Raw genomic sequence first — 20,529 nt, 5'->3', positions numbered from 1 at the left:
ACCAGGGCCAACAGGACCCGGGACCCCAAAACCAGGGGAAAAAGAAAAAACGAGGACACAATCCACACCGGAAGCGCAGGGCCCCGCCAAGAAACCCCACAGCACTGCCAGAAACAAAAACCAGCAAGGGAAGAGAAAGCAGGGGCAGGACACAAAACCCGCGCCCCAAGAGGCAAAACAAGGACCAAAAAAGCAACGGGGTCAAGGCAACCACCGCCGAAACCGACGGAGACGTACCCAGAGGGGCACCACAAACATGGCCAAAAATCCCGGCCAGGCCAAACAAGCCCAGAATCCTAGGAGGAAAGGACCCTAGGAAGAGGATAGCCGGGAGCCCGGACGTGAAGGCCAAAAAGCCAAAACAGGTGACCCAAAAGAATCAGACAGGAGCAGACGGACCTAGGAGACCCCCGAACCAGGCACCAAAGAGGCCCGACCCATAAACACCGAAGGAGAGCCGATGAGAACAGGAGCAAACAGGGCCAAAACGGCCGGAACCAAAAATGACCCAGGCAAGGACAGGACCAATGCGCCAAAAGCCAACAGGGGCGAACCCCGCACACACCCGGGAGAATGAGGCAACAGAGTGGAAAGGGCCGGGGGCAAAAAGAACCAAGGAAGGGCCAGACCAAAAGACGACCCGGGGAAGGCCCCACCAAGGCACCAAGACACAGAAGGCCCAGCGCAACTGCCAAAAGCCACTTGGCAAAAAATAAGGGAAGAACGCACACCCCACCAGAGGGGGACGCCGAATCCCCGGCCCGACCAAGCAGGGCAACCAAAGAGCCACAGTCCAAAGGACAGGAGCAGGGGAGCCCCAGAACCGACCACCGGAGCAGGCAGGCAGAGGGCAGGAGCCAAGGAACCGCGCCACACAGGATGAGAGGGGAGGCGAAAGATGAACCACAACAGACACAGACCCCCGGAGGCGAGAAGCATGGGACAGTAGAAAACCACTGGACATGGGTGTAGGAGCCGCCCGACCAGACAACGAGCCAGCCAGGAGCAGAAGTGCCAGAAAAAAACAACACACCAGGAGTACCACTGAAGTAGCCCAGAGACGGGCGGACAGGTGCCAACGGCAGCCAGCACCAGACACGAGCCAGCCCACAGCCCCCGGAACCCCCCACCAGGGAACCGAACATGACAGCACAATGGCGGGAACAGGAGACCCGGAGGCCCAAAAACCCATAGCCACATGTGCCAACACGCAAACAGCGTAAACACCGGAGCAGAAACAACCCCAGAAAAAAACAAACCCAAAAAAAATGGCCAGACGTGTAAGCGTAAAGCGCACGTGCACCACCACGGGCATCCAGGCACAGAACAACAGACTTAAGATGCGACACCACACAAAGGCACTCATCCTACCAACCCAAGACGGAAGAAGAAGGGCAGAGCGGACACGCTTGGAGTAAAAACCATGGCCAGAGGAGGACTAAGTCATCAGAGGCCCAAGGCAACCCACTGAGCAACAGCACCATGGTAGCGTACAGCACCAGGCACACCCAGGCAGGCTAATCAACAACACCAGTCCTAGTTCTTGTGGCAATATTCATTCATTGGACTGTAAACATCCATGGTCGAAATTCGTTATCCAAGGGATCTCTTTAGTCTCAAGATAATCCTAAAATGTTTCAATCTACTGCCTCTTTAAAACAACAACCTCTCTGATCTATACAGACAGGACAGCACAAACAAAAAATGTGTGAAAAGCGAGATGGCTGGTTGAGAGGACGCCGACCGCTACTCTGACACCGTAACCTTCTCTAACGGGGAGTAAGGACCATGCTCACCTAAGGGGGCTGGATTCCGAATTTTCATGACTTCATGACTGGTATGAGAGGCAAAACTGCATGCAGGCACCCAAGATTCAGTGTCTCTTGCAGTGGCATTTAAAGTGAATTGCCCTGAAGAAATTGCCTGATAGAAACCAAGGCAATGAAACATGTCGGCTGTAAGTAGAGAGTGAATCGATAGGTAGTATTCACTCTCTCCTTTTTTAGTATATGTGTGTTTACTGTTTGCAACAAAGAAAGGAACGAAAGTAAAGTTTATTGTCCTAGTTGCGCAGTGACTTATATGTTAAATGTTACATGTTGTTAGTTGTGTCACATATAAGTTGTGTCCACTGCACCATCCACTGTCTTTTTATTTTTGGGGTTCGAGACACGCTTTTGTTTTAGCTTGATGGCACCGATGATGAGAACAGGGCCATCCTGGTGAGTACCAACCAGGGGCCCCATTGGTGGTGCGCCCGTGAGGTGCCATCTCGCTTTTCACACATTTTTTGTTTGTGCTGTCCTGTCTGTATAGATCAGAGAGGTTGTTGTTTTAAAGAGGCAGTAGATTGAAACATTTTAGGATTATCTTGAGACTAAAGAGATCCCGTGGATAACGAATTTCGACCATGGATGTTTACAGTCCAATGAATGAATATTGCCACAAGAACTAGGACTGGTGTTGTTGATTAGCTTACAGAGTGGAGGGCGTCCTAGTTCTGTTTGTCTTTCCCTCCAGACTCCTATTTTTGTAGTAACACCCAGGCAGGCACCAATCAGGCCCAACCACATAAAGCACACAAGCACCCCAGCAACGGGGCAACATGGCCACCGAAATAACAGACGTACAATGTAAACCAATGCAACGGAACAAAAGTGCACTGACATCAACGGAAGAAAGGCTGAGTGGACCCGCTTAAAACATCAGTTCTCTGGGATTATGAGCCCAAGACCCGCCGAGGTGGGGAATTGAACCCTGGTCCCGGGCTAGACCTCCGCATCAGGGTCTGCTGCTCAAACCATTGAGCCACACTTCTCCACTCTGGATCTAACCCATGACCATGAGGCCGAAAGCAGGCACCGGAGGCAGATGCATCAGTCCACTGAGCCGCCAGACTCGTGACAAGGGGCTTCCAGGGAGGTTAAACATGGAAACACCAGACGGAAGGGCCACAAGAACCCAAGACTCCAAGAGAGCGAGCCCAACACAGCGCCGCAGGCCAATCCAGCAAATCAGACGACAAAGCAGTCGAAGAATCGACCCCAGAAGGAAGACAGGCACATGCAACATGACAATACAGCGTGCAAGAAAGCCAAAGAAAACACCCAAATAGCACACAAGCGAACACATCCGACGCCGAATCCCCGCACAGGCAACGGCCGCAATCATCAGGTGACCCAACAACCCGTGAATGGAGGAAAAAGCACCCAAACGGGCATCAGAGCGCCGCACAATAAATCCAACAAACGGGCCCCAGACAGAGGACGAGTCCGAGAATAAACAGAAAAGAACAGAGGCAACACACGACCGGCGTAAAAAAGGCAGAGAAGTAATAAGCACCCCGTCAAGAAACAGCAAAACGCCGTGCGAGCCCACAGGAGCAAAACTCCATACAGGACAACACACCCGACCTCGGCAACGGTCGAATCCAATTGGAGGAAACCCAGCCGACTCCCCCAATCCCGAAGGAAGCCAGAGGAGCCCCGACCCGCCCCCGGACCGAGGCGAGGGAAACATGGAGGCACACAGCAACGGCCGCGCCCCTGAAAAACGGTGGGGCAAGAAAACTGAGCCCAGCCGCCCCCCCCGGAAACGGAGCCGGGGGCAGCCAACACCCGCCGTGCGGAAACCCCAGGCCGCCTAAGGTAAACCCGTGAGAGCGGGAACACCAACGCAACAGGGTAGCAGAGCTGCTGTCAGAGCAAATGCATACGTGCCTCCGAAGCGCAGGGGAGAGGGGAACTCGCATATTTAAAAAGACACATTTCCATGTTCGGAAAATTGCCCAGCAAATTCACCCAGTCCCCCCAAGAGAAGCTGCGGGTCCCTGCACGAAGGAGAACCTGCCAAGAGTGCAGCTGTTCCTGCCCAAAAAAGGAGACCACCAGCAGAAATCCGGTAACGGAGGATCGTGAGACCATCAAACCAACGCTCCCCCAACTTGCACAGAAACCCCGCCATCAAGGCATGTACAACAAGCGCCCGTCGACCCCCCCCCCCCCAAACACCTAAAGAAATGGCGGGAGAAGACCGAAACACAAACCGCACTAGGAAAAACCAATGTGCCAGTCCATGGGACACAACACAGGCGTACTCGTGCCCCAAACCCGTGGGAAGAAAGACAGAGCAGGAGTCCGGCAATATGGACACAGTAGGTCCGACACAGTGCGAGGCTTGAAAAAGGGCACACAAACAGGAGCCCAAGACCCAGCCCGCCCCCCCCCCCCCCCCGCCCCTCCCCCAATGATCCACGGCCCGCTAAAGCAGGGCCAAACCGGGCTCCAATAAAAAAGGACCGGGGGAAGGAAGGGGGGAGGACCGCCGCAGCGCAATGAAAGGCAGGCTGGCGGCAACAACCAGGCACAGTACAAAAGGGCACAGCAGAGGCACGGCAGCGTGCTGGCCCCCCGCCCAAACAGTACCCCGGCAACCCCCCCATGGAAAACCCACGGCCCGCAGGAGCAGAGCCCCCGAGAGGACAAACACGGGTCCTCAGCAGATACGGGTGCCGGCAGCAACAAACCGTTACAAGCAGCGCGAGGGGCCAGAAGGGCTCAGAAACAGCAGAGCCCCAGACCAACCCCCCACCCCCCCTATTGACCCACGGCCCGCTAAAGCAGGGCCAAACCGGGCTCCAATAAAAAAGGACCGGGGGAAGGAAGGGGGGAGGACAGCCGCAGCGCAATGAAAGGCAGGCTGGCGGCAACAACCAGGCACAGTACAAAAGGGCACAGCAGAGGCACGGCAGCGTGCTGGCCCCCTGCCCAAACAGTACCCCGCCAACCCCCCCATGGAAAACCCACGGCCCGCAGGAGCAGAGCCCCCGAGAGGACAAACACGGGTCCTCAGCAGATACGGGTGCCGGCAGCAACAGACAGTTACAGGCAGCGCGAGGGGCCAGAAGGGCTCAAACAGCAGAGCCCCAGACCAACCCCCCGCCCTCCCTATTGACCCTTGGCCCGCTAAGGCAGAGCCTAACCAGCCCCAAAGAGACCGAGGGAAGGAAGGGGAGAGGTCCAAAAGCCCCAGAGTCCGCTAGCGCAGGACCACCAACCAAGGATCCACGTTCCCGCAGCAGCAGGAACCACTTACCTGAAGACGCATCTGGAGAGTAATGACGCACAGAACAAAAAAAACAGGCTGATGGGTTGGGCCGGCCCGCCTCTTATAGAGGTCAGGTGGTAATGGGTCGGCCATCTTGGGAGGGGATGGGAGGCATGGGCGGCATGGGAGGCTAACTTTTTGCTTTGTAGGGTACTGGTGTGGAGCTGAAGCTCACTATGTAACTCATGTGGCGAGGAAGACTAACGAGGAGGTAATGTGTTCTTCCAGAGTGAGGTTGGAGTCCATGGTCACTCTGGTTTTTGTTTCCTTTTATACAAACGAGGCTGGCGGGGGCTCTGGCTATTTGGCTTTCGCAGTCCTTTGAGAGACTTTGTTTCCAAGAATGTGATACACTGTGTTGCATAGGGCGCTTCAATGCACGAACAGCCTAGCAGGACATGGTTTCTTTAATCACAGCATGTACTGGAGATAACGATGCCAGGTTATGCAATAGTTAGCACCCGCTGTATGGTGACCAGGCGTCCCGGATTTGCCCGAACAGTCCCGATTTTCCGCCAGCTGTCCCGGCAGATTTCAGGAAATTAAACTCGTGTCCCGGTTTTTACAGAGGGTCGACAGAAAATGGTAGGAGGTATCTTTTTATGTTTTGCAAAGCATGGGTAGTTAGCAGCTGTTATAAAAAAGCAATTTTATTAACAGGCATGCAACTGGTTTTAAAATCGGCATTTTATTTATGTTCTCACTAGCTTTTCTGTATTTCTCTGCTAAGGAGCAGTGTCATACTGTGTGCTGGGTTGAAATAAAATTGCAGTCTTTCTATTTTTGGGAAATGTCCCGGTTTTTGGCTTTAAAATTCTGGTCACCCTAACCCGCTGTGATCTGCAACATTCAGTCATACACTGAAAGTCATGACCTGTAGCGGTGACCTTCAATCCCACAACGCCTGGCGTGAACTGCAGCCAATGATTTCCAGCCCAGTAATACCCAACAAGTGCAGCTCCACATACCCCATGTGCAGTATAACATGGACACCGGGTTCTTTCACGATTAGCCGAAGAACTTTGAACTGAAGAGCTGACTTGGCAGTCATGTATTGTCAAAGCCACAAAGGCGTTGCACTTTAGAACACCTGCAACAGATAACGAGGTATGAACATTGATGGACGAGAGACGCGAGGGCAGGTAGATTATTAAATATTTTTAGTTTTAGCAAGTAGGGATAGCCTGAAGATGGGGTGGGTGTTGGTGCAAAGGTGAACTGTTGAGGGTATATGTAATGAGAGCGAAAGGATCAGTCGCAGAAAGTGATACCAGTCCATCATATTCAGAAGCTAGATTTACCTGGCACTGCATTGTCCAGAATGCGGTATGAAGTGGGATATTGGGGCCAGTAATAGCCAGCATTCATAGTATTTAGAGAGGGTACGGTTTCCTTTAATACCCAGCACGCACAGTAACTCCGGGACCCTGGGTCCTTGAATACCCAGCATGCAGTGGAATCGTTGACGTAGGTTCTGGGCTACCCACCGTTCACTGCAACCAATAGCACTGGGTCCTGTAGTACACAGTGCAGCCAGCCACGCTGGGTCCAGCAATATTCAGTTTAAAATGCAGCAAGTGACACTGGGCTTTGCATTACCCAGTATATAGTGCAACAAGTAACAACACTTCATCCTGCAGTACAAAATATGCATGGAGCAGTATCCATTATAACTCGACAAGTAACACTTCTTCCTAGAATACCCAGTCTGCTGGGCAACAAGCTGGGTTCTGCAGCGCCTATTATGTAATGTGGAGAGTAACATTGCATCCTGCAGTACCCAGTATGCAGGAAAACAAGTAACCCTTAGTGGCCTTCAGTGGCCGTCAATCATACACTGCAGTCAGACACACTTGGTCCTGAAATTCTGAGGTTGCAATGTGACTGCAGCCAATAAGGGTCCTTCAATACATATCCAACTCGCACTGCTTTGATCAACGTCAATTTCTGCCGTGTGCAGCAAGATTTGTAACACGTGGCAGAGTGTTGTTCTATCGCCAGCATGCAGTGGATTATTTTAAACTGTTATGTCAGCTAGACACCGGCAGTGAGAATGGCAGATATCTATCTATACAGGGTGTAAATCACAAGCGAATTCCGGATGTGGACTCCCATAACCTTGTATATCACCGTGGTACACACCGTTCCTAAGTGTTCAGAGTCCGTGTAATGAAAGATATCCAGTTCTGTGGGTTTGTTAACAGAATGTCGGAACCTGTGGCGGTTTTACCGTTTGGGCGGTGGGGCATTGCCCCACTAATAATTTTTGGGCAATTTACAAGTTAGTTGTAGTTGAGTTGACGATCACACGCACCTTCAATCAAATTATATTATAAAGCACTGCAGCGTCACGTCATAACATCACGTGGCCAGACCTGCACTCACTGTCTGACTGTGTCAACTACTACGGCTGGGCCTGGCCTGGCACAGTGCGCACTGCGCATGTTGGGTTTGACCGGCTGCCCTTTCTGCAACTAGCATCCCTGTGTGTTTATAAAAGCAAGCATGGGTGAGTATGGGGTTTGCACACCTCCACGGACCCCAATGGTTCGGAAATGAGCGGCGTTTTGTTCCTGCTCAATCCAATCCTGAAGCAGCTCTCCTCTGAAGAGAGCAGTGTCATGATTGGCTCTGCAGCATGTAGTGCGGTTGCCAGTCTAGTTTGTCTTGACTTGCACCGTGGGGGTGGGAGCGTCCAACGTGGGGGGCAATGCCCAATCACTGTAATGGCTTAGTGTTAAGCCATTACATGATTGGACATTGCTGCCTGCTGGGCAAATCGGGCCGGCCAGTCACCTCCTCTCTGCACAAGAGCACGTGCAGACAGTCGACTAGAGTGAGTGAGTGGCAGAGATTGTTCGAGAAGACTGTGTACTACTACTGTCACTGAGTGACTGTCGACGACACACGTAACGACTAACGACGCGTAGAAGAGTGACTGTTAGCACAAGGTGTGTAAACTATTCGTTCAATCCCCCGTTGTGTTATTATTCATTTTAATGGGCTACATATATCTTGCTGCTCAAAGATTCTATACAGAATATCTTCCGACCACGTTCTTTGTTTATTTAAACGAAGTCTGTCAGTTGTAACCGAGCCACTTTTCCAGGCAGTAGGTCTTTTGATATTATCAAAAGACCTACTGGAAAAGTTTCTCGGTTACAACTGACAGTCTTCGTTTAAATAAGCAAAGAACGTGGTCGGAAGATATTCTGTAACGTCACCTCAGGAGCTGACCGACTGTTTTCCTTTTCCAACTCTTCTTCCTAATTAAATGGCAGGTCAGAAGTACGCAATACCCTGCTGCCAGTCATGTTTCAGGAGAGATAATTATGGCCTTCGTGTGCATTTTAGCGATTGAGAATATAAGTATTTGAAATAATTCACACTTTCTGTTTATTTACACTCCGTCCAGTAAATAAGCTCCGCTGTGAAACAGAGTACTCCTGTGAAGGGAAGGTTTTCAGCCGTTTCTGATTTATAGGGAACTATATGGGGGGATTATGGAGGAGTGGGTGATGTTGGGCGACAGCAGCCGCGGTGACTTATTAACTGAGGTCTCAGAAATGTCAGAAGACTGTAGATCAGTGCTTTTTCAAAGCAACTACTGTCTGGCTTCACGGGTGTTGTAAGCTACCGGAGGAGACAGGCGAGCTCCTTTAATGCAGACACAATGGTCCTAATTAAAACAAAAAAAGCCAATTGATAGAATTCTTTTTCGCTATTTTTCATGAGCTTCTTGAAGTTCTTCTAAATTACTGACTCGTTGCCACCTCGTGTCTGGACCTGGTATGTATCCCTGTGGCCGCATCTCACAGGGTAGAGCTGGGAGTCACCTCACTTCCCTCATCCCCCTCCTCCCGCCCCCTCAGGGGTCCCTCTGCCATCACCTGCAGGTTGCCCCCGCTGTGTGGCAACCCCTCCCAAGGCCAACAACACCTGACAGCGCCCCCGGCGATGGTGCTAATGATGCAAAAAAGACAGTGCAGCCAGGGAGTGCGTTATTTATGAGTTCTTCACCTCAGTTATTTTGGTTGGAAGAGAGAGAAGTGATACTGATCTTTATTTAAACAGTAAAGGATTTAGTAGTGGTGTCTTTAGTAAAGGAGTAATCTTGGCCTTTTTCCAGGTGAACAGAACTTGAGCAGCTTTATACAGAAAAATGTCCAATATTAATAAGAAAATAAGAATTGGTCCAGTGTTATTAGCAGCACATTTCATAATGCAAGAGGGACAAGGAGCAAGTGAAGAGCCAGATTTGGCCACACGTAGATAATCAATTACTTGCTGTTCAGATAAAAGGGTGAATTCTCTATGGGAGGAACTATTTGACAAAATGAAGTTCTCTAAAAGGAGATGGAAAGGATCAGTGGAATGAGACATAGTAACATCAAAATACATTTTTTTCTCATGAGAAAATGGCAAACTTGTCCAATATAAATTAAAAATAGGTGAGAAGGAACTCCTGCTAGCATCTAGGTGGCTGAGCTGATTAACTATGGCACACAGATCAAAAGCAGGACTTTTTGATGCTATGATCAAGGAAGAGTAAAGGAGGCATTTGCTGCTTCAATACACTATTTGTGAATAATAGCTTGATAATGAGCTTTAACCTTTGCATCATAAGCTTTCCTCCATTTCTGCTCACATTTTTACAATGCATTTTGGTTTTTCAGAGGCTGTCCCAAAAGCAGAGGGTGGAAGGAGCCTGTTGTTTTAATTTGTTAGTGCTTTAGGGCCATATATTCTAGAGAGGATGCTATCCAGTCAATCATCAAATTCAAATAAAACAATGAATCACATTTTAATGTATTGCATAAAGATGTGGTGTACTAGTTGTTTACACTCACTCTCCCTTCTACTTTACTTTTTTAACAATGGGGTATTTTTAACATGTAGAGAAAATGGATCGTATGTATTGGAATATTGTGATGGTTTTAACTAACTATACAATAAAGAATGTTTTCACTTTCAGTCATCAATTTCTGATAAGAGTGGATTAATGTCCTTAGTAATGGAGGGACTTTGTTGGATAAGCCCTATATTAAAATTATGGTTTTGACCACAAGCTAGTCATGTAAGAAGAGGTTGGCTTATTATCAGTTTGAGATGACGTAGTAAGTCTGACATTTATAGAGACTGCTGAATGGTCAGGCCACATTAGGCTTGACTTCGTGATTAGGCTTCTTTTATTAGCTGCAGAAATCCTAATGTGGACATGGATTTTAAAAGATTGTGAGCTACTTGATTGGTGGAATCATCAAGATGGAAATTAAGACTTCCTGGAAGTAAAAAAATGTGCTTTTTGTAGAAGGAAAAGTTAAAAAATGTGCTTTTTGTAGAAGGAAAAGTTATTACTAAATTCTGTTTTTGGACCCAGACGACAATATATGAATGCGGCCGAGAAGGAGCTGGTTGGATTGATTTTAAGACTAAATATTATTCCCTCAAAGCATGAGAATTTATCTTGTAATAAGCAGCTTCCTATGTTATATGACTCCACTTTATTAATGTAACAACTGCACTTTCACGATTGCTTCATTAACCTTCCTGCTTTCTCAAATTTGCTGAAAATGCACCATTTGTCCACTCTTTTTTCAAAACAATTTCCCCCCGAACCCTCCTTAGGGGGTTCGGGCTCGCTCGCTTGCTACGGTGCAGTATGATTAGCATTTTACGCCTCACCACTTTCAAATGTCACCAGCCGCCACTGGAAACCAGAATACTTTAACGAAAATATGGCCTGACCGAAATATTTTGACCAAATTCTGTTTACATAAATGTGGCCTCATCGGAGTAATAATAGAATTTCTACACCATGTGGAGCGATATTTTTGGTAACTAATATTTAGGCCACAAAATTCCTGTGAGGTGATATTTTTGCTAACCGTATTCTGTCATACAACCCTTTAGTGGACTGAGTAATGCAGCAGAAATCCTTTCTGTGTATTTACAGCACACAGGGCAAGTGTTTGGGTCCGTTAAATATTTAATTGTGACTCTTTTGGTGGAATGCCTGCCAATTCTGAATATCTCTACATAGAGCTTCCGAATTATAGGCCACTTATTCATTTTGCAGAGCCAGCTTCTCAAAAGTTTGTATTCCGTCCTAGCATTGACCCATGAAAATGTTTCTCGAAACGTATATATTGCAATGCAAGTCTACATCCTTGTTCGTCAGTTGTTGATAAGAATGAGACCTAAATTGGTTCACGAAGATTTCCGCCTTTCATTTTTTTCATCTATCCATATTGGTCCCTGTACCACCATCCTCATTTGGTAGCAGCGCTCATTATAGGTCTAAAGAGGCATTGGTTGCATTCGGTGGAACATTGTGTGAAAAGCTTGCACTGGTGCTCCATGTACTTAAATCTTTGTGTGAGGGAAATTTGTACTTCTTTGCTTGCTAAACCTATGGTAAATGTCAAGGCAATGTATCTTACTGCTGCCCTTGTTGCTCCTATTGTAATGACCAGGGTAGGTTGCCCTGCTCCTAGCCTGGATGTACTTGTTCTGTGCGTCAGGAAATGTTGTATTGTTGTTGTTGCGCTTGCTTTGCCAGATCTGTGCATGAGGAGATTGATGTAAATTATAATAAGATTCCACGAATAGGTACTCCAGGAAACCGCTTTATTGCAGCACAGAACAGGTAGGACCATCCCTCATCTGACCAGAGCTCCAACTGCCAACAAGGCGAAGGAGAACTCCAGAACTAGGAACACCCACAGTAATCTAGAGTGCTAGCCCAAGGGAAGAGCTAAGCACTGTACAACATATCTTTCCCCCTTAACAAGAAAAGAAAACAAATGTAAAAGAAAGCACAAGAAAAGATCAATGTACATAGTCATTCAGATAGGTGGGTGGACGACGGGAGCGAGGGCTCCTCAACCTGACATCCAACGAGGAAGAAGAGGAAATGGTGGGAACAGAAGTAGTAGGGGCAGAATCAACCAAAGAACTACCATGCACACACAAAGAAGTAGAAGCATCGCCACTACCCACCTCCCCCCGTACAGTTGGCAGAGAGGTGGAGGAAGAACCACCAGAAGTCAACAAGTACCCATTGCACCCTCCTGAACCACTAGCCATTACGTCATCAGAAGAAAAGCCTTTCCTCTTTTGGTATAGTGCTACCCTCCTATAGTTCCAACTTTCCCCATTGGCCAGAACAACAAAATGCGGAAAGACTTTCTTAACTCTGTAGGGACCTCTAAACTTGCTAAGACCCTTAGCACACCTACCAGGCTTTACCTTAACTAGATCACCCACAGAGATAGGCAAAGGAACATTACTATGGGATAAAGATACTTCATCATCCAAGCGCCTCAACCAAGCAGGAGTCAATCTTGTCACTGGAGCACGCCCACGCATTAATTCAAAAGGGGATTTTTCACCATTCTTATGAGGCGTTGACCTGTACGCCCAGACAAGTTCCTGCACACGCTCATGCGAAAAACAACCACTCTCCACAAACATCTGGATCACCCCCTTTACAAGGCGATTTACCCTTTCACAAAGACCATTTCCTTGCGGGTTGTAAAGGCTAGTCTTCTGATGTCTGATGCCACAATCACGTACAAACGAAGCCATTTTAGAAGACGTCAATTGAGTGCCATTATCTGAGATAAGGACAGAAGGGTATCCTTCATTCAAGAAAACATCCTTCAGAAAGTTAATGGTGGTATCAGTGTTTATCTCCCTCACAAACTGTACACAAAGCCACTTCGAATAACAATCAATTATAATAATGGCATAACGTTGGTTTAAAGGTAACTCACTCATAGGGCCTATGAAGTCCAAACAGACTCTGTGCCAAGGCACATTCTCAAATCCAATTTTCTGCGGTGACTGAGAACCTAGAATTTTCAGACGCTTCTCCCCCTCTTTGCAAAAGCTACACTTCAGCACACAGTCCACAGCATCTCTATCAACAGAGGGCCACCAAAAGTTTTCTTTGACACGACGTTGGGTGAGGCTTTGGCCCAAATGGCCCTCATGAGCCAAGTCACGAATCCTACTCCTTAATGAACCAGGAGGAACAAAGCGATCACCCCGCATCAGAACATCTTTTCCTTCCAAGGAAAGTTCATCTAAGACCTTCAAAAACGGTCTAACCTGAGGGTCAACAGTGCTCTCCCTTCTTGCTCCTTTCGAGACCAGATTTATCACGGCCTTTAAAATTTGATCCTCTTCCATACCTTTTGACCACTCGTCACGGGAAAAAGAACCACCTCCTACAAACAAGACATCCTCAACAATAGCAACAGCCAGATCATCCAAAACATCCTTAAAGAGACCATCACAACTAGTGGATCGCACAGGAAGCCGCGACAAGCAATCTGCTTGGATGTTTTTCCAGCCATGAACAAACTCAATCTCACATTGGTAGTCCTGTAGCCGAGAGGCCAATCTCGCCAACCTTGGAGACCCCTTTCCAGCACCACCTGGAGCTAAGACATTTACAAGGGGTTTATGGTCCGTACGGAGAATAAACTTGTAACCCCACAAGTAGGTCCTAAAGTAGCTCGTGCCCCAAGCAGCAGCAAGAGCTTCACGCTCTATGACTGAGTAATTGGATTCCGAGACAGACAAAGGCCTAGACGCAAACGCTATGGTCTTCTCTACCCCTCCATGCTTTTGCAGGAGAACTGCACCAAGACCTATAGCACTGGCGTCAACCATCAAAATAGAGGACCGAGCAGTATCAAAAGGGGTAAGGACATTAGCAGACTTAAGTTCCCCTTTGATCATATTGAAGCAAGACTCATGCTCAACAGTCCAATTAAACCTGACACCTTTTTTTAACAAGTATCTCAAGGGAGCAGTCTTTGAAGAGAAATCTCTCACGAATTTCGAGTAAAACTCAATCAAACCCATGAAGGACCGAAATTGATCCTTGTCAACGGGGAAGGGAGCTAGTTCAATGGCCTCCAATAAGTTCTTCTTAGGTTTAATACCTTCCTCAGATAGGCAAAAACCTAAATACTCTATTTCCTTCAAAAGAAATGCACACTTCTCCCTTCTCAGCGTTAGGCCAGCATCATCCACTCTCCGTAACACATTCTGCAAAGTCCCATTGTGCTCTTCCAAAGAATCTCCATAGATCAAGATGTCATCCTGAAAGTATAATACTTTATCTAAACCCTTAAAAACCTCGGAAACAAGTCTCTGGAATACACTAGCGGCAGAAACAAGTCCGAAGGGTAGCCTTGTGAATTGGAAGGTCCCTTCGCTGGTGATGAATGCATTCAAATGTTTGGACTTGTCATCTAAGCAAATTTGATGGTACGCATGCTTTAGATCCAACTTACTAAAAAACTTGGCCCCCTTGAGTGTTGAGACTAACTCACTAATGTTTGGTAGTGGGAACACATCAGCAACCACACATTTATTCAATGAACGCAGGTCCACACAGAACCTAATTTTATTGTCAGGTTTCTGTGAAATCACCACTGGCGAAACCCACGGGGACGCCTCAATAGGTTCAATAATGCCACCTTGAAGCATTTCCTCCAAAGTAGCCTTAACCTCTTTTCGCAACGCGAAAGGGACTCTCCTCACTTTATGCTGGACAGGACAACTACCTTCCTTGAGAATTATGTGATGGGAATAACCTACGAGTTCCCCTAATTGATCTCTACAGACATTTTTAAATTTATCCAGTATCTCATCAACAGATGAATTATCGACAATAGACACTGGATCATCAGACCTGGGATCAACCACAATGTGCAAATCATACTGATGGTGACGACCTAAAATGGCCGGTCCATCAGTTGAAATGTATATTTTTGCTTCGAAATAGCCCAACAGATCAATTTTCTCGCCTTGATACCCAGACGGAAAAATGTCACACTCCTTTAAAACTCTTTCACCCCACACACTCTTCATCAAGGATAGTGGGATGATGGTCCACTTGGAACCTGTGTCCACCATGAGAGTGACAATATTCTCATCAATCTTAAAGTCAGCTTTAAAAGCATTTCCCCTTCGATCCCTGCAAGAGCATACCGTGTCATCCAGAACTAATATCTTGTTCATATCACGTTTCAAATCGCCACAGTCATTGACCACAGTCACTCTTGAGCTATTTCTATTTTTGCACATCTTTGCAAAGTGCCCCATCTTTCCACAACGCAGACACTCTTTGTTATTCGCAAAACAGAACTTAGCATCTGAGGTATGCGAAAAACTCCCACACTTTGAACACATTTTTTGACTATTCTTACTATTCGACGATTGTTGTACATTCTTTTTTTGAAGAATATAGCCCTTTTTCCTGACAATAGCAATAGCCATTGCTTCATCATCACTATTGTCACTAAACACACTCTTATTGGAAACTTCTGCGACTTTTGTTTCCACACCACTCTTCTGTAACTCTCATACATTTCTCGCTCTCTTCTACAACTTTTGCTAACTCTATAGCAACTTTCAACGTTGGATTCTTCGCTGCCCATAATCGTTCTTGGACCTTCCTGTTGTTGGCCTGAACAATTAATTGGTCTCTAATTAGTTCATCCGCCATTTGACCGAAATTGCATTTTACAGATAGTTCACGTAGTCGTGCAACAAATTCATCAATGCTCTCATCTGCCAACTGTTTGTTTTTATAGAACTTATATCTTTGTAGGACAAGGTTTTCCTCTTTACCAAATCTGATTTCCAGTCTTGCCACCGCCTCTTTAAATTCATCAAAATCATCTAGAGACCCAGAAGGTAATGCTTGCGGTAAATATTTGAAAAGACGCTGTCCCTCTTTGGCCAAAGTGGTCGTTAAAAGAGCTTTCTTTCGTTTAGATGAAAAGTCTTCTCCATCTAGAGCCTGAATGTAATTATTAAACATAACAATCCAGTCTTCCCACGTTACAGACGGATTCCCTGGTTCACTCAAGAATTGCGGTGGAAGAGCAACATTGACTGCTTGAGCCATGAGGTCAGTCTTATGTAGTCACGAGAGCAAAATGAAGGTTGTGAAGCACAGAGCAGTTGTCACACGAAAAATAAGGGCACAGTATAAAAGTGAAGTAAAAAGGAAAACAGTCCGCTTATTATTCTAATTTTAAGACTTATAGAATTACCGCTTACACCGATCAAGATATCCAAGGTCAGTTGACACTCAACGCTATTTCTGCAAACAAACAGAGAAGTTCCCGGTGGGTCGCGTCTCCTAGGCAACCACCGACATCAAAATGGCCGACTGCGTCGTGCGTGAGCTTGTTCACGCTTCTGACGTCATCACGAAGACGCGCATGAAGAGGAATGCGCTTCAGTGATGCATAGCGTACAGCGTGTGAGCTCAATCACACTTCCAACGTCAACACTACAGCGTAGACACGCACAAAGAGAAATGCGCTTCAGTGATGTGTACAGCGTAAAGCGTGGTTGCTACGCGACACACCAGAATACATTCAGATCGCGCTCACCGTCATTGAAGAGACGTTGAAGGGGCTGACGTCACTCACTTTGACGGCGGAGATATCGGAAAGAGAAATCTTCCAAAAATCTTTCCGAGGTTGCGATCAGCTCCGCAAAGAATAGTTGTTCCACGCTGTGCACCACACGGGGTTCGTGAGGGAGCTGGAGGCTACCGTTCTGTAATTCTTCTTTGGGCTGCAGAATCAGACAAGGAAGCTGTGGCCAGACGCATCACCAGTCCAAGTCGCCAAATGATGTAAATTATAATAAGATTCCACGAATAGGTACTCCAGGAAACAGCTTTATTGCAGCACAGAACAGGTAGGACCATCCCTCATCTGACCAGAGCTCCAACTGCCAACAAGGCGAAGGAGAACTCCAGAACTAGGAACACCCACAGTAATCTAGAGTGCTAGCCCAAGGGAAGAGCTAAGCACTGTACAACAGAGATCTTGCGTTACTACTGTGCTCACTTTGTCTTCTACATGTGCGGGAAGTTTGCGCTGCTGCTACCTGTCCTGTTTGATAGGACGCTTGCTCTGCTGTCCTCATTCTACCTTTTCGGTGTTGGGGGAAGGCTTCCTCTGCTGCCCTCTGTGATGAACCTGACTTGGATGCAAGGCATGCTTCCTTAGTCACTTTTCTTGCATGAAGATGCGTCTCTTATTGTCAAGACTTCAGTGATAGGAGGTTTGGAGAAGATTGTTTTTAGAGATCGGGGTGCTTTGTCTCTTCAGTTTCTGAGCCGTGCTTTCGGTAGGTCTCATTGTAATGTCTTTTGCCGGGACACGGATACAAGTTTGAAGTGTTGATTCTGCATTCTAAAAGTGGACAACTGATAGAATGCATAGTGAAGTCTGACAGGCACAAGGTACTTACTCGTGCCTTTTGTTCATAAGACCCCACTTCTTAATGTTAGGTTGAGCATTCTTTGTCTGAAGTGTTCCTTTTCTGTTAGTTACCAGCATTGTTTGACCAACTTGGCTGTCGCTGGTTTAAAATAGCTTTTAAGTCGATGGACTCGTATTTCCACCTTTTTAACGTGACTTTAGTCGAGCCGTTTAATGATCAGCCCGGCATGTTTTGCAGGTTATTTCTTTATCTCTGGAGTAATAATAGCCTGAGGTTTAACTGAATGGAGTTACATTTTTAGAATAACTGCACTCTGCTTTCGTATCAGTGAACGACTGAAGAATGTTGAGTGTGCGGGTCTTCAGGATTGAAGCTGAAAATTAGTGCTGTATCCAGGTGTAAATTGGGTGACGAGATCTATAGGTGTACGAGGCAGCAGAGTATGTAAATACAAGATTACCAAGGTGTGTTGAGGTGGAAGTCCATAATCTTGAATCCAAGAGAATGTGTTTCAGAGGTGCACAGTTGTGAAGTGGTGCATAGGGTAAGGAGCATGATGGCTATCATGTATTGCATCCATGGCATAGTTGTATGATCAGGCTATCCTATCATATGGTCCAGAAATAGACGATGTAGTCTGAGTGGGGATGCGGAAGCTACAGTGCAAGGCTGTTTTCATAGCAGTTTAGCCAGTATCCTCGTTATGGATACTGTTCATAAGATTTGGCTTCTCATTTGCCTGGAAGATTTTCTGTGTCTTGGAGATACAGTGCCCTTTTTCCAGTCCAGTAACCCCTTGTCGGTTTATGGTGCTTTCCGTGGGTCACTGCCACCAGCATTCATGCTAAAGCATAGGATCATTGTTTTCCAATGCTACCAGTATCGCACATCTCAGTCACAGCTTGAAATTTACAGTTGCGGGAGAGAGTGCATCATTGACCGCTTTCATTCAGCCACCTCTTGCCTAAGCGAGCGCTCCTGCTCACCTTGCAATGCAACCATTTATTTAGCAGTAGAAGTCTCTTGTTATGCTGGAGAAAATGTTTTGTTCGTAGCATGTGTGGTTAAATGTGCACATGCTCCGTAATCTCCTGCCATCTAGTGTTGAGCTCTGACTTTTGCAAGTTGTTTTTCTTCTAAGAAGTCTTGAGGAACATGGTGTGCTGAGACTCCTCTCTTAATGCCCATGGGCACCAACTCCATGTTAGACTGTTTTTTGTGTGTGTGTTTTTTTTTGTTATTGCTATTTTTAATGTGTACTGACTGGGCTCTGAAATTCGATGACTCTTCCATGTTTTTATGGGGCCAACAAAGTGAAAACTGCCACTGCCACCATTAGAAGAATCTCTTCAACTGTTGTATTCCTCTTGCCGACACCCTCCAGAGACCAATGCTCACTGATGAGTCCCTGAACAGCAGGGCCCCTGCCCTGCCGGAGCAATGTCCCCCCCCCCCCCACACCCCCTTCACCAGCATTTGACACCTGAGAATGTGGAGCTTTAGAAGGTGACAACCTGCCAGTACTGCCCTCAGTGCCATTCGAAGTTCCTGTGGTCGGACCATCAAAGGGTTAGTAACTGCTGCCTTTCCGTGGACCACAACAACGCCTCATGTGAATCGATCTTTAACTTCCGCTTTGGAAAAAATAATGTGGTACCAAAAGAAGAGGCATTGGCTGCACAGCAGAATGCAAACGCAGTCTGTCACCAATACTCCTGACATTTTCAGTGAACAAGATCCCTTTGAAGGAGAGGACGCAGGTCCGTCTGGCATTCCACCTCACCAAGCTGCCTCCCAACACCCCCAAATGCCATCTCCTCCAGCATCATCTGACTTGGAGGAAGAAAAGGGATTTGCCCTGCCGACCTCCAGGACCAGTGGTCCTCGACTGTTAACTACGCCCAGTGTTGCAAGTATAGTCAGCCAGGCACCCGTTCCAAGCCTCACAAGGGGCCTCATGGTGAGGTAGATCTCCGCTCTCAAGGGAGTCTGGAGTCCAGCCCTGCGCATAAGACATTACCACAGTCGGCCTCCGGTCTGCACCAGGTGAAGACCTGAGATCCCTGAAAGGACCATTCCAAGGGAGTCGAGCCCTACACAGCCCAAAGCACTTACAAGCTCTGGCATCACTCTGAACCTGAAGGCTTCAGCAACCACCCTCCTGTCGACTTTGAAGCCAGCCTCAATGCCAAGCTCCATTGATGTCCAGCTCCAAGGATTCGGAAAAGCCCATCCTGCTTCAAAGACTCCAAGAGGCGCTTGATGCAAGGCGGAAGCACCTGTTAATCAATCCTCTGACGGACAATTTTGGCTAAACCTCCTCTGCTGAAGCATGCAAAGACTCTGCCTCAAGATAGAGGCTTGCCTTTGAGGAGGATCCTGCACCTTCCTTGGATCTGATGCCCAGGAGACACAAGGACTAGTGCACCAGCCCTCTACTTTTTGATATTTATTTGAGGTGTTCTCACCTTTTTCTTTTATCCAGACAGCCCCTTTGACCCTACTGACCCTTATGACACACTTGTCCTCTATCCTCTGGGTGATCCAGACATCTACAGCCACCGCATGATGGGATTTCCCCCTGATGATACTATGGCGTACCACAAGGTCTGTGGGCAGCCGCCTTCCACAAGGTGTACATGCACCCCCATGAAGAAGAGGACTTCCTTATCGAAACACTCTTCAAAATCGGAGTGAATGGTGCAGTTCTTTTCCATGCTCAAAGACCTTCTTAAATGAGCCCTGGAGACATTCAATGAGCCTGTCGAGCCAAGGGTAGTAAACCCAGGGTAGAGAAATAGTATAAGCCTCCCCCAATGACCCTGTCCACATCAGAGGCCATGTCCCTCCCGAATCCCTTGTCTACACTTCCCGCAAGCTAGCCTATGGTCAGGCCACAACCATGCTTTGCCACCAGACAAGGAGAGCAAGAAGCTTGAATCAGTAGGCAGTTGGGTGACAATAGGGCAGTTACCCACTGGCGTATAGGGACCTCCGTAGGGCTCCTATCTCGCTATCACAGGTCCCAGTGGGAGGAGGTGCAGGAGCTTATGGAGTGTCTCAGGAATAGGGGAGGAGAAGATAGCATCTGAGGGTAAGACCATCACCAACATCCTTTGCATCTTGGAAATCCTCCTGGGTGGTTAATACCGT

General features: G+C 47.3%; 2 protein-coding genes across 5 annotated transcripts in view; one reads left to right on the top strand and one right to left on the bottom strand.

Annotated features, from left to right (window-relative positions):
• The window catches only part of TECR (trans-2,3-enoyl-CoA reductase), a 286,254-nt gene that overhangs the window by 65,527 nt on the left and 200,198 nt on the right, over window positions 1-20,529 (top strand). The window contains exon 1 of one of the 2 annotated variants that reach the window (XM_086960903.1): window positions 6,186-6,248. The exons of the other annotated variant lie outside the window; for it this stretch is intronic. Coding sequence (XP_086817029.1) covers window positions 6,216-6,248 — 33 coding nt within the window. The 5' untranslated portion in view covers window positions 6,186-6,215. Of the gene's footprint in view, window positions 1-6,185; window positions 6,249-20,529 lie in introns of those variants that run through there. 2 annotated transcript variants of the gene reach the window in all.
• The window catches only part of LOC147748374 (uncharacterized), a 110,668-nt gene that overhangs the window by 59,248 nt on the left and 30,891 nt on the right, over window positions 1-20,529 (bottom strand). The gene's annotated exons all lie outside the window — the stretch shown is intronic.

The sequence above is a fragment of the Lissotriton vulgaris genome, chromosome 1_1, assembly GCF_964263255.1.
Source record: "Lissotriton vulgaris chromosome 1_1, aLisVul1.2, whole genome shotgun sequence".
NCBI classification, from domain to species: domain Eukaryota; kingdom Metazoa; phylum Chordata; class Amphibia; order Caudata; family Salamandridae; genus Lissotriton; species Lissotriton vulgaris.
The sequence above is the reverse complement of the archived record's forward strand: the minus strand, read 5'-3'. Positions and strand labels throughout refer to the sequence as shown.